The sequence below is a fragment of the Pseudopipra pipra genome, chromosome 1 (genome assembly GCF_036250125.1).
Source record: "Pseudopipra pipra isolate bDixPip1 chromosome 1, bDixPip1.hap1, whole genome shotgun sequence".
Classification (NCBI taxonomy): domain Eukaryota; kingdom Metazoa; phylum Chordata; class Aves; order Passeriformes; family Pipridae; genus Pseudopipra; species Pseudopipra pipra.
In genome coordinates, this window is record NC_087549.1 from 155,058,315 (window position 1) to 155,072,031 (window position 13,717).

Here is a 13,717-nt window from a genome sequence, read left to right on the forward strand (position 1 = left end):
GCACCAGATGCCCCACTGTGGTCCCTCCCGGCCGGACCCGCCCTGGGATCCCGTGGGGAAGCGCCGCTGCAGCGGAACCCCCGGCGGGGTTGCTGCCCCCGCGCTCAGCCCCGTGTCGGTGACTGACAGCTGTCCATCACCGCGGGGCTCCGGCCGGCGGGGGCCGCTGTGGCGGCGGAGGAAGAGGAGGAGGATGCGGGGGAGGAAGAGGAGGAGGAAGCGGAAGCGGCGCTGCTTGGCGGCAAGGGAAGACGGCGGTGCGGGACGGCGGGGGCACCGGCGGGGAAGGGCGGGCCCGGGGCCGGTGCGGGAGGGCCGGGCCGGGTCGCACCGGAGCGGTCCCGGTGTGCGGCGGCCGAGCCGCTCCCTCCTTCCCCCAGCTCCGGTGCCGCAGTCTCTCCCGGGGCTCCGTCCGTGCCGGGGCGGGGATGGAGCTGTTGGACGGCGGCAGCATCTCGCTGTGGACCGTGGTGGGGGCCGTGCAGGCGCTGGAGCGGAGCGTGGCCGCACACGCGTCCCGCCTGCTCAGCCTGGAGCACCGCGCCGGGAACGCCGAGAAGAAGCACCTGGAACACGAGAAAGGGATGGGAGAGTTGGGGAACCAGCTGGAGAGCAAGTGGACGGCGCTGGGCAACCTCGTCCAGGAGTACGGGCAGCTCCAGCGGCGCCTGGAGAACATGGAGAACCTGCTGAAGAACAGGAACTTCTGGGTGCTGCGGCTGCCCCCGGGCGGGGAGGTCCCCAAGGTAACAGAAGGGTCTCTGAGGGGTCTGGGGGACACACGCCCTGCTCTGCTCCTCAGCTCTGCCCGGCAGCCTTCCCCCGTGGAAGTCATTCCACGGATCCTGCCGGGATGCAGAGGCACCAAGCAGGGAGCGATCGCTCCTGTGTATTGTTGCGTTGGGCTGGTTTTCCCTGCAAAAGGGCGGGTTGACATGTTTCCACCAGAAACGGGAGGTTCTTCCCGACTCTGAGATTCCCAGTAGGACCAGACTCCACACAGGGGGAAGTAAGAATATTGTGGAATTCCCAATTGAGCCCCCAAGGATTAGCAAAGAGCCGTTGCTCTCTGTGGCCGGGGGATGCCCCAAGGCAGGAATTTTCTTTCCCTGATGCCTGGTGGCTGGGATGAATAGGAAGGAGGGTTCTCGGTGTTCCAGGTGCAGTGCTGAGCGTGTGGCTTTTGGGATTGCAGGCCCCGACCCTGGTGTTGGAAAACGACGCCACTGGCTTTTCGGCTCAGGAGTGGGAGAACCTGGAGGAGTGGCAGAGGGAGCTGTGCAGGAAGGTGCTGGCAGGGAAGAGCCAAGCCCTGGTCCTGCCAGGTGAGTGTCGCCGCTCCGGTCAGTTATCGGCACTTCCAGACTGGCTGGGTTTGGGGAGGCTTTCCCACACCTGGGAAGCAGATCTGTGGGAACACGGAGAGGCCGGTGTGTGTCACACCCCGTCCCATCGGTCACCTGCGTGCCCGGTGCCAGCACAGGCCCCTTCCCTCAGCCCACGGGGTCCTTCCCGGTTGGAGTAGGGCTGGCTGCCGGCACGGAAGCCACTGTCTCCCGGTGAGCCACTCAAAGGGCTCTTCGTGCTGCCAGCCCGGGTGTTGTAGCCAAGGGATCTGGTTCTAGCAGTTTGTTCCTCCCTGTGGATGCAGCACGGAAACATTCCTGTCTCTGTTCCTTGTCAGACGATGCCAGGTCTGAACCTGCCCTCCTGTCCCGGCTCCAGGGAGGGGAAGTGCCCTGCAGTGAGGACGAGGTGGCTTCCAGAGAGATCCCAGAGGATCCAGATACAGGCAAGAGACGAGTTAAAGCTTCAGTCCCGGGGTATGAGGGTTGTGTGATGCTGTCACCAGGCAGAGGGTGTCACAAGGGATGGTCCTGGTTTGCTTGGAGGGAACTTCTCAGATCCCAGGAGAAGCAGGTTCAGGGGAAGTAACTGAGAGAAAATGTAACAGGTTTGATTTTTAGGATTAGAGATCAGGAAGGAATTCTTGGCTGTGAGGGTGGGGAGGCCCTGGCACAGGTTGCCCAGAGAAGCTGGGGCTGCCCCTGGATCCCTGGAAGTGTCCAAGGCCAAGTTGGAAAGGAATGTGGCTGTCAGGGATCTGGTCCAGAGCAGAGAGGGGGAGAACTTCCATACTGGGAGAGACGGAATGCAGCCTAGAAAAGGGGAGACAGAGAGGGGGACACAGCACAGGGCTGTGCCTGGTGAGTGGAGCACAGCAGGAGCTGAAGGAATCCAGGAATGAGCCTTCAGACAAGTGGGACAAACTCTGCTGTGGCAGAGTCATGGAATGGTTTGGGCTGGAAGGGACCTTAAGGATCATCCAGTTCCACCCCCTGCCTTGGGCAGGGACACCTTCCACTAGCCCAGGTTGCTCCAACCTGGCCTTGGACACTTCCAGGGATGGGGCAGCCACAGCTTCTCTGGGCAACCTGTGCCAGGGCCTCCCCACCCTCCCAGGGAAGGATTTCTGTTGGATGTGTGCGAGCCCAGAAGGCTCCACTCCCTCTGGCTCCTGTCCTGTGCCCTCCAGAGCACACCTGCTCTTCTCCTGGGACTTCTCCTGTTTGGTGGCTGCACCCTCAGGAGGGCTGTGCTCCAGAGCAGTGGAGCTGCTTAGGGAAGTCACCAGTGAGCTGGGTTGGCTCTGTTATTCCCAATAATAATAGTTTTGATGATGTTTTCCCTGCTGTGGCTAAATCTTGGATGTTTTTTCTCAAGCCCCTTGTGTTGTGTTGTCACCTCTCCACCGTCAGTCACTGCACAGTGGGGAGGGACACTCCAGACAGGAGGCTGATCCCTGCTTGGATGAAACAGCCTCAAGTTGTGCCAGGGGAGGTTTGGGTTGGAAATTGGGACAGTTTCTCCCTGAAAAGGGCTGTACGGCCCTGGCACAGCTGCCCAGGGCAGGGGTGGTGTCCCCATCCCTGGAGGGATTTCAAAGCCATGTTGATGTGGCACTTGGGGACATGAGTTGGTGGCCTTGGCAGTGCTGGGGAATGGTTGGACTCCGTGGTCCAAGAGGTCTTTGCCAACCTTATTGGCTCTGTTTGATGATTTTGCCCTCACACATGGCTCTCTGTTTGCAGTTTCCATCCTTTGGGTGGTTTTATCCTTGAAGTCGGATTGACTTTGCTGTGAATGAGGGTGACAAGGCCACGTTCTGCTTGGGGTTGTTATGATGTGGACCAGGACACGCTCCGCTGGAGCCTCTGGATTTGCACTGCAGTAACTGAGGGGAATTTGCTCTGGTCTTGTCACCTCTGAGCACCCCTGTGGTGGCATCGCCACCTCTGTGGTGTTCCCAGTGCAACCGAGCCAGGAAACCTCTTGTTTGGTTTCCCAGCCCCTTGGCTGGGGAGAATTGCCTCTCCATTCACACTTGGGTTTGTATTTCACAGTTGCCTTCATCTCCCGCTTCTGGGAGCTTGGGATACGAGTGGGTTTTGTTCCTGGGGATCAGCTCTCACCAGATCCCAAACCATTAGAATTCCCAGGGTTTGAGACATCCCAAACACGGGGATGACGTTGCTGCTCGACCTGTTCTAAACCCGCTGCTTGTTTTCCTCGTCGCTAATTGGGCTTTAGTCCCTTCCCTAATTGGGTCCTGCCCCTTGCTGCTCCCAAAGTGTCCTCCAAGGGGAGGGTGCAGCTGGCTGGCTCATCCCCTCGGGGACAGCGATCCCAGTGCTGCCGAGGTCTTGGATGCCATGGCTCTGGAGAAGGTCTGTGTGGGGTGAGCCCCTCTCGCTGCACTTATCCATTATTTTCCCCAAATCAAACCTGTGAGGACAGAAAGTGTCACCTTTTGTCCCTTCTCAGGGTTGGGTGGACAGTTGCTGCCACGTGCTGACAGGCAGTTTGGGTCTGTCCAGTAAGTGGATAAACTAATCAGGTCCCCAGTGGTTTTCTGTGGGTTCTGGTTAAACTGTTCCTATATTTTATATATTTTCTTAAACTCAGCCTGTGAGCCTTCAGGGCAGGGAACTCTTTTCTATCTGTTTGTAAAGTGCTGATTAAATTTGCAGCGGTAAGGACTTGATGTTTAATAAAAATAACATTCGACTCGTCAAGTTCTAAATGCTTCTTCTTTTTTTTTTTTGATCTATTTTTACTTTTCAAATCATTTTACCTGCTGCTGGTCTGCAGTATCATAACTTACGGATGGAGAGGCAAAAATTGTCCTCAAATTAGAAAAAAAACAGTGGGGTTTAATTGGTTTTAATTTTTTTTTTAATATTATGAGCGGGAGAATTGTTTTCTGCGTCTTTATCTTAGATCCAACCAGGCCTGAAGGGTGAGAATATCTAAAAATAGGGTGTAAATAAGCTCACAATACAATTCTCACCCAGATCATATCAATCCTGCTGCCAGCAAAACGTTGTCAGTGTTTTAGTTGTGGTGGGTTAAGCCCAGGAAGAAAAAAAAGTTTAATTTCTGTTTTGTTTTGTGGGTTTTTTCTTTCTTGTGTTTCGCTTGTGTTTTGACAGGCAGCAGTTGTTGCCTCCTTGTTCTGGAACATGAGTTCAGGGGGGTTGTTGCCCTCCAGAATGGTGGTGTAGTAGAATATTGCAATTTATAGGGAGAGATTTAGACCAAAATATAGAGTGTGGAGGGAAGGGAATTTGAAAATAAACAGAATTAACACATGAAAACACCTAAATAATAACGACCTCGTGATTATTTAGGTCACCCTGAGCTCTGCTTCCCGGTGAAAAGCTTATCCTTGCTGGTTCCAGTGTAAAATTTGGGTTGTCAGGCAAAATACTCAATTGGGAAGAGCATTTTCAGTGTGTTGTTATCCAGGAATCCCTGGGTTCTGCAGACAGGCAGATGATTTGAGTGGAGTTTTTCCTTCCCAAGTTAAGTCAGTCAGGAATTAACAGTTCATCTTGCTCTTGTCAGATCTTACTCGGGAACAAATGAGTTTGAACTGTCCCTAAAATTTTGGCTGATTTGCTGCTTTAGTACAGGAAAAAGGGAAATTACATTCCGTGGTTTTTGTTCCGGTTAGAACTTGGTTCATTTTATGGCTTAATTTTTGTTATGTTCTTAGTCCCTAAATTGCAGGGTAACATAAAGGCAAAGGCTTTATGCTGCCAGAGGGCAGGGTTAGATGGGATATTGGGAAGGAATTCTTGGCTGGGAGGGTGGGGAGGCCCTGGCACAGGTTTCCCAGAGAAGCTGTGGCTGCCCCTGGATCCCTGGAAGTGTCCAAGGCCAGGTTGGAGCAAGCTGATCTGGTAGAAGGTATCGCTGCCCATGGAACTGGATGATCTTTAAGATCCCTTCCTACCCAAACCATTCTGGAATTCTATAAGAGCAGGACGTATTTTGGGATAAAGATGCAAAGTTGCAGCTGCATAAAGCAGTGGAGGGACTCTTGCAATTCCCTTGTGACCAGAACATCCTGAATTTAGTTGAGATCACTCCAGCAGTTCTCCTGGATTGTTCTACAAACAACCAGAGGTGCCTTTTCTGGGCTGTTTCTGTATTTTGTGTTTCATCCCTCCTTGAAGCTGCCTTTGATACCCCAGATGACGCACAGTGAGTCACCATTTCCCTATTCCAGCCCATCTCTCCTGAATTTCAGAGACGAATACGTGTATTTATACCAAATCTCAGAGCTATTTTGAGATTTGTGTTGTTTGAATTGCAAAATTGAACCCTGATTTCAAGACCAAATGTGAACTGGCACAGAAATGTGTTGCTTTTCCAAGACTGAGAGGAAGAGGAGAAATGGTCCCTGTGCACGGGTAGAGTGATGCTGACAGGAATCACAGAATCAGGGATTTGTTGTGGTTTGAAAAGGCCTCGGAGACCATCAAATCCAACTGTTCCCCCAGCGCTGCCAAGGCCACCACTGACCCCTGTCCCCAAGTGCCACATCCAAACAGCTTTTAAGTCCCTCCTCGGTAAATTGATGGAGCAGGAGCAGGGCTGAGCTGATTCCAAGTCCCCACAGCTCTGAGGGGAGCCCAAACCCTCACACCTCTGAGGGGATCCCGATTCCCCATGATTACAGAGGCCCCTGTGTTCCCATGGCTTGAGGGAATCCCACACCCTCCTGGCCCTGAGGGGATCCTGTTCCCTCACAGCTCTGAGAGGACCCTGATCCCTCATTGCTGGGGAACGTGTGCTGTCACAGCTCTGTGGGGAATTTACCCCTCAGGGCACTCTGGGAAAGCCGGGTCCCTCACAGCTCTGAGTGGGCCCCAATCCCTCACAGTTTTGAGGGGATCTCTGATCCCTCATGGCTGTGAGGGGACCTCTATCTCTCACTGCTCTGAGTGTACCCCATTCCCTCACAGTTTTAAGAGTATCCTGTGTCCCTCACAGCTCTGAGTGGACCCAAATCCCTCAGTTCTGAGAGGATTCCAGGTCCCTCATGGCTCTGAAGGGACCCTGATCTCTCGTGGCTCTGAGTGGACTCCGATCCCTCACGGCTCTGAGTGGACCCTGATCCCTGGCAGTTCTTAATGGACCCAAATGTCTCACAGTTCTGAGAGGGCCCCGATCCCTTACAGGTCTGAGGGGATCCCAGGTCCCTCACAGCTCTGAGGGGATCCCAGGTCCCTCATGGTTCTGAGAGGACCCTGATCCCTCACAGCTCTGAGGGGATCCCAGGTCCCTCACAGCCCTGAGGGGACCCCGATCCCTCCCGGTGCCTCCCGACCCCGCGCCCTCCCGCCGGGGGGCGCCGCGGGGCGGGGCGGGCCGGCAGGGGGCGCTGCGGGGCGGGCGCGGGTGCCGGTGTGGGTGCCCGGTGCCCGGTGTCGGTGCCCGGTGTCACTGCCCGGTGTCGGTGCCCGGTGTCGGTGCCCGGTGCCCGGTGTCGGTGCCCGGTGTCGGTGTCACTGCCCGGTGCCGGTTCCCAGTGCCCGGTTTCGGTGCCCGTTGTCGCCGGTCAGGGCCCGGCCGCGGCCGCCCATGGCCGGTCCCCGCGCGGGGCGCGCCGTGGCGGCGCGGCTGTGGCGGCTGGAGGCCCGCCTGGCGCGGGCGGAGCGGCAGCTCCGGGCCGCGCTGGCCCTGGGCGGGCGGCTGCGGGCGCTGGAGCAGCGGCTGCAGCCCAGGCCCGGGGGGCGCGGGGCCCCGCGGGTGCCGGAGGAGAAGGTGTGGGTGCAGCTCGGCCAGCGGCAGTGGCGGGCGCTGCGCCGGGCCGTGCTCCGCGGGCACCGGCACGTGCGGCCCGGTAAGGACGGCCCGGGGGGGGGACGGAGGGGGCCCCGCGGTGCCCTCACCCCGGCCGACCCTCACCCGCCCCCCTCCGCAGGCCCGGACGGTGCCGGACACGACGCCCAGGCCCCGGCGGACGGCGGGGAGCGGGAGCGGAGTGGGGATCCCGCGGAGAACGGCGGCGGTGAGTGGGGACGGGGCGGGTGAGGGGGGGACGTGGGGCACCCGCCGGGTCTGGGGGGTGTCCGCGGTTTGGGTGGGTTTTTTAGCCTGGAGAAAAGGAGGCTCAGGGGGGACCTGGAGCTCTCCACAAGTCCCTGACAGGAGGGGGGAGCCGGGGGGGGTCGGGCTCTGCTCCCAGGGAACAAGGGACAGGAGGAGAGGGAACGGCCTCAGGCTGTGCCAGGGGAGGGTCAGGTTGGATTCTGGGACAATTTCTTCCTGGAGAGGGCTGCCCAGCCCTGGCACAGGCTGCCCTCCCCATCCCAGGAGGGATTAAAAGCCCTGTGGATGTGGCACTTGGGGACATGGGCCAGTGGTGGCCTTGGCAGTGCTGGGGGAGTGGTTGGACTTGATAATCTCCAAGGCCTTTTCCAACCTCAACAATTCCATGATTCAATGACCAGCCTGTCTCCAAGGTGCTCGCTGTGCTGAGTGTGATCTTCCAAACGTAGCTGTCAGGCATCCCCCAGCCTTCCCAGGATGCTCCATCATTCCCTTCTTTTCCCTCTCCTGGTTGCTGAGCTGCACGCCCTCTGTCCCCTTGGATTGGGCCTGGGCTGGGTCTGCACTGCCAGACAAAGCAGGATGGATTTTGGTTTTCCAGTCTGAAGTCTGGCTGGCAGGAGGATTTTTCATTCCATTGTGCACAAACATGCACAATGTAGTTGGCTTTAAACACATGTGAAGTGTTCCCCCAGCTCATTGATCAGGTTATGGAAGTGTCCAAGGCCAGGCTGGACAGGGCTTGGAGCAACCTGGGCTAGTGGAAGGTGTCCCTGCCCATGGCAAGGGGTGGAATGAGATGAGCTTTAAGGTCCCTTCCAACACAAACCATTCTGGGGTTCTGTAAAGGTGCAGAGCACTGGCCCTTCTGCTTTCCCTTAATAATTCTACAGACTTTAGTTTTCTTTTTTCCCTAAATTTCATTACTTATTCTCTAAGAACGCTCTTCTCACCAGTGTTTCTGTGATCGGTTTCACTGAGAGGGACTGAAAAGGAAGTGACAGAACTCCAGTGGTGCCAAGAGAGAAACTAAACTTAAGAACAAGAATTGCAGTGGCTCTGTCCTCTCCCGGGGCCGTGGAGAACATGTTTTCACTTGCATGACAGTTTTCTGTGTTTCTGAGGCTCAAATATCTGCTGAGGGTTTTGCAGCCAACGTTTTAGGTCTGTTCAAGAGACCTTGGTCAGCGGGAACTGGAGTGAGGTGTTCTCTGGAATGTGAGCTGGAACAGAGCAGCTCTGCCTGGGATGGGCCAAGAATTGGAATTAGTTAGGTATGGAATTAAAATAACAGTGGTTCCCATTGACAGAAGACAGCATAATCCAGATTAAGCAAGAGGAGGAGTTGTGCACTGCGGTTCAGGAGGAGGAGGAGGCTGGAGAAGCTCCTGGAGAGCCCTGCCCAGGTGAGTAACTGCATACCTGGGAGAGAAAATGAACCAGAGGAATTAAATTCCAAGTTATGTGGGGTTTTCTTCCCCACCTCTTTTCTTGTATTCCAGATCTTTTAGAAGTGTTGAGCAGACTTGCCAGCAGCCCCGACAGGTGAGGGCTGGTGTTGCCTCTTTCCCTTCTCGTGGCACTTTTGGAGTTTGGCTGGTTTTTATCCAAGCAGGAGATGTTTCACTCTCCCCTAAATTCCTTACTTTGCTTCCCTCAAGTCGATAAATCTAAACTGGTTAAATATTTAGTGCAAATCAGTCACTTTTTGGGGACAGTGGGTTAACTTGGAGGAGGCAAAGTCAGTGTTCCAGCCTGTGGTTGGAGCGTGGAGGCAGGACCCGGCTGTTCTGGCTCTGGGGGAATTGGAGCAGCTGCAGCAGCTCCTCAGCTCCATTCCTCTGGCAGTGCCTCTATTCCTGCAGATCCAGAGCCTTCAGGTGCCTTTTCCCTCCTCCCTTCCCTTCTGGGGTTTTCCTGGTTACAGGAGCGAGCCCGTGGACCCCTGGGGGAGGCCACCCAGCCCAGGGGCCTGTTCTTGGCCCTCTCACTTGGAACCTCTTTGTTTTACAAATAAACTGCCCTGCTTTGCAGATTTTCCTCACTCTTCACAAAGGGTATCAACGCTGCCTGTTGGCTCCACTGGAATTGTATGGATTTTCAGACTTTTCCATCAGGTTTCCTTAAGAAACTGGGCTTATGGGAGCTTGGCCTGGGGGAAAACCAAGGCCAAACCCAGAGCAGGTTTCAGCCTTGTGAAATCCCAAGTTTATGGAGGTACAACACACTTCTCCTGGATTTTCTCCTTTAGCAGAGGAAACGTTTTGTGATCCTGAGGCATCCAGTCAGACCAGGAAAGGCAACGAGGTGGATGCCAGGGAGCTGCCAGGCACCCAGGGTGAGGACATTCCAAGACACCCTGACACAGGTGAGGAGGATTCCATGGCAAAAACTCCCGCTGCAGGATTTACCCCTCCTCGTGTTGTGTCTTCCCGTTGTTGTGAATTCCCAAATCTCCCGTGCTTTCCCTGGGGTTTCTCAGTTGTGCAAATTCTCCCCCCAACAAACAGGATTTCAGACTTATGCAATGGGTGTTTCATCGTGGATTAAACAAGAGGAGGAGCCACGCTGCCCTGAACAGCAGCACTTGGAGAAGGAGGAAATCTCTGCAGATCCAAGTACAGGTCAGTGATGGATTTCAGCTGGGATTTCAGGGACAGTAAATCTAGTTTAGAGTATTTTTTAATGCTATATTAGATGTCACAGCCCTGTGGTGTAAGCAACAAAAAACTGGGACAAACTTCAGCCTGCTGGTTAATATTTGGGCACAAAAATGTCGAGTTCTGTCAGCTGAAGAGGCTCCTTCCTCCTCGAGCCGGCCTGAAGCTGCTGAGGTGCTGGTTTGGGCTTGTGTTCAGGCAAGCCCAGAGCTGTGCTCAGGCAGCACAGATCAAGTTTGGGCTGCTTTTACCTGGATAAAAACCTGGCTGAGGGCTGGGCCCAGAGTGTGGTGGGGAAGGGAGTGACATCAGCTGGTGGCCAGAACCCAGTGGTGTCCCCAGGGCTCAGTACTGGGGCCAGCTCTGTTTAATGTCTTTGTCAACCATCTGGACAAGGGAATTGAGGCCATCCTCAGGCAGTTTGCAGAGGACACCAGGGTGGGATTGTGGATCTGCTGGAGGGCAGGAAGGCTCTGCAGAGGGATCTGGACAGGCTGGATCCATGGGATTGATGGGCTGAGGCCAACAGGGTGAGGGCCAACAAGGCCAAGTCTGGGTCCTGCACTTGGGTCTCAAGAACCCCATGGAACACTCCAGACTGGGCAGAGGGGCTGGAGAGGTGGGAAATGACCTGGGGGTGCTGGTGACAGAGGGTGGACATGAGCCCAGGTGTGCCCAGGGGGGCAAGAGGCCAATGGCCCCTGGTTTGTACCAGCCATGGGGTGACACAGGGCAGGGTTTGTACCAGCCATGGGGTGACACAGGACAGGGTTTGTACCAGCCATGGGGTGACACAGGGCAGGGTTTGTACCAGCCATGGGGTGACACAGGGCAGGGTTTGTACCAGCCATGGGGTGACACAGGGCAGGGCCCGTCCCTGTGCTGGCACTGCTGAGGCACCTCCAGCCCTGGGGGCAGTTCTGGGGTCTCCAGTACAGGTACATGGAGGGGCTGGAGCGTGTGCAGGGAAGGGAACGGAGCTGGGAAGGGGCTGGAGCAGCAGGAGCAGCTGAGGGAGCTGGGGGGGCTCAGCCTGGAGAAAAGGAGGCCCGGGGAGGAATCGGCCTCTGCTCCCAGGGAACAAGGGACAGGAGGAGAGGAAATGGCCTCAAGCTGTGCCAGGGGAGGGTCAGGTTGGATACTGGGACAATTTCTTCCTGGAAAGGGCTGCCCAGCCCTGGCACAGCTGCCCAGGGCAGGGGTGGAGTCCCCATTCCTGGAGGGATATAAAAGCCCTGTGAACGTGGCACCTGGGGACATGGTCAGTGGTGGCCCATGTCCTGATGGGTTTCCATGCAAATTATTTCTCATGCACAGTCCATTTTTTTCAGGCCTTTCTGGAAATGGATCAGAGGCTTTGGGGGTCTTTGGATGTCTTGATCCCCCTTTACAGTCCATGCCCACTCCTTGGCCTCATTCCTGCTGTGCTTATCTCCAGGAACTACAACAAGGATGTTTGTCCCAGAAAAGTGCTGCCCTGTCTCTGCAAGGCCCCTTCTGCAGCCAGATCTTGTTCTTTCTCACAGTGTGTTAATCAACAGTCTTTGGTTGGCTCCATGTCCATCCAGCTGTGGGTGTTTGGGACACACACATTCCCTGATCTTCTGGGAATTGGGAGCTCCAAGGGTCTCACTTTGCACTGCTGTTTATAGAGTCACAGGACAGTGGGCTTTAGTCATGGTAATTTTCTATCCTGGCCACAATTCCAGTCAGTAACTTTCTTTGAAGGCTCAATAACAAAAATCTTACTCCACTTGGGTTGTTGTTCAGGCAAGAAAAATGAGTTTCCAGGGCTGTTCATTAAAAACATTTCCTAGGGTCAGACAGTATTTCTGATAAGCTCAATGGGGGAGGTTTAGGTTGGATATTAGGGAAAGGTTCTTCACCCAGGGGGTGGTTTAGCACTGGAATAGGGAGTACCAAGGTGTGACTGTCCCCTCTGTCAGGGAGCTCAGACATCTGAGTGAGAAGGTGAATCTAAGACATTGCAGCGGAGATTTTTTAATGTAGATTTTAAGAAATATAATTGGAAAAAAGTCTTTGTTTTCCTGGAGATTTTGTTTTAGAGGACACTGGTACTTGTTCCCCCACTCAGTATTAATGATGTGGCTGTGGGCTGGGAGGGACATTCCCAAGGGGATTCCTGAGTTAAAAGACTCCGAAATCTCTGTGTTTCAGATGAAAACACGAAGAGGGACCCTCCAGCAGATTGCTTTGAGAGCACCACCTGTGACTCAGAGGCACCAGGAAGGCCAGGAGAGAGGTTTCCCAAGGATCCCAGCCCTGGAGTGACATGGGACAGTCAGTGGAATTCAGAAATGATGGAAACAAACAGCACTGGGAACGGGAACGGGTACGACCGAGGGTTTGGGGAGCACTTGGATTTCTTTAGTGCTCAGGAAAAGAGGCCGTGTGTGTCCAAGTGTGAGAGGAACTCCCCGCAGCAGGACCAGCCCCAGGCTCCACAGGGACAAGGGGAGATGTTTGCAGGCCCCACGTGTGAGAGGGTGTTCCCTCTGCTGCACCCCCAGCTGGGAGAGAAGGGAATGGGGCCGGGAGCTGCCCCTGCCCCCTGCCAGGGGGGACAGACCCCCGCGGGCACGGCCAGGCTCTGGGACCAGGACCTGGGCGGGGAGGAACCTGCTGAAAACGAGGAGAACTTCCCCATGGACACCTCTGGAGCCTGCTGGGATCCCCCCCCAGCCCGGGGCAGCCCTGCCCACCAGCAGCAGAGCCAGGGCCGGGGCAAGTCCTACATTTGCAGCGACTGTGGGAAGAGCTTCGTCTGCCACTCGTGGCTCGTCAGACACCAGACAACCCACACGGGAGAGAGGCCTTACAAGTGCTCCGAGTGTGACAAAACCTACAGGAGGAAGGATTACCTCCTCAACCACCAGCGGAGGCACACGGGGGAGGGGCTTTTCCAGTGTCCTCTCTGCAGGAAAAGGTTTGTGCTCAGGAGGAGCCTGGTGAAGCATCAGGAAAGCCACGTGCAGGAGGCACACCTGCCCCTGGCCAGCTGGCCCTGCACGGACATCAGGGGCTCCGTGATGCATTCCATATAAAACACCCCTGCCAGCCCCCTGGGGCAGGGCAGGGCCCCCAGCTCTGCCCCCGGAGCGTGGTGGGGGGAGGAGGCTGTGGAACAGCCCTCCTGAGCCCCTCCCAGGCCGAGGGAGGTGGCTGGGGGTTATTTTCCACCGGTGCCTGTGGGTCTGGGGAGGTGTGGGAGCTCAGAGGTGCTGCTGGCTGTGAATCCCCGTGGGAGAGAAACCACGTGGACACGGAATTTGGGATGTGTGTTACAAAGAAGAGCTATCTAACAGAGAGAAAATGTCTGAAATTTTATCCCACAGCTGCTGGGAGTAGTCAGAAGGGCACAGAGCCTGGGAGGCAGCTAATTCCTGCTGATAAATCCCAGAGCTCCTGGGTCTCTCTGTTGCTGAACCCCGGGATAAGGATTCCTGAAGGGTGGGATCCTTACCAGGATTTGCAAAACCACTGGGGAGCCTGGAACATGGTTTGAATTTTGCATAGCCTTAAAAGTTGTGTTGCATTTATTTTCCCACATTGCCTTCTGTGTTTGTTCGATTTTCTGAATCCTGTGAAAGCAGAAACATGGAGGTGCTGCAGGAACCTGGGAAACGAGGAGT

At 55.7% G+C, this 13,717-nt stretch overlaps 1 protein-coding gene and 1 long non-coding RNA gene across 3 annotated transcripts in view; one reads left to right on the forward strand and one right to left on the reverse strand.

Annotated features, from left to right (window-relative positions):
- The window catches only part of LOC135413556 (uncharacterized), a 32,301-nt gene extending 27,863 nt beyond the window's left edge, over positions 1-4,438 (reverse strand). The window contains exon 1 of the long non-coding RNA XR_010430300.1: positions 2,315-4,438. This is a non-coding gene — a long non-coding RNA (uncharacterized LOC135413556). The remainder of the gene's footprint in view (positions 1-2,314) is intronic.
- Positions 312-13,631, forward strand: LOC135411987 (zinc finger protein 212-like). 2 transcript variants are annotated; one of them, XM_064650298.1, is made up of 8 exons: positions 312-746; positions 1,196-1,325; positions 1,685-1,792; positions 7,277-7,363; positions 8,715-8,810; positions 9,656-9,772; positions 9,915-10,028; positions 12,243-13,631. In XM_064650298.1, the coding sequence occupies exons 1-8, from the start codon at positions 429-431 to the stop codon at positions 13,127-13,129; spliced, it is 1,857 nt and encodes a 618-aa protein (XP_064506368.1). In that variant the 5' UTR covers positions 312-428; the 3' UTR covers positions 13,130-13,631. The 2 variants fall into 2 exon arrangements, with proteins under 2 accessions (XP_064506368.1, XP_064506441.1); XM_064650371.1 differs by lacking the exons at positions 312-746; positions 1,196-1,325; positions 1,685-1,792 and adding an exon at positions 6,823-7,195.
- Positions 13,632-13,717: the final 86 nt, after the last annotated feature.

What these genes read in the sequence shown, in the direction of transcription:
- LOC135411987 (XM_064650298.1), top strand. Translation starts at nt 429, where the DNA reads ATGGAGCTGTTGGACGGCGGCAGCATCTCGCTGTGGACCGTGGTGGGG. An exon ending in CGGGCGGGGAGGTCCCCAAG is followed by an intron (nt 747 to 1,195) that starts GTAACAGAAGGG and finishes TTGGGATTGCAG; the next exon opens with GCCCCGACCCTGGTGTTGGA. An exon ending in TCCTGGAGAGCCCTGCCCAG is followed by an intron (nt 8,811 to 9,655) that starts GTGAGTAACTGC and finishes TTTCTCCTTTAG; the next exon opens with CAGAGGAAACGTTTTGTGAT.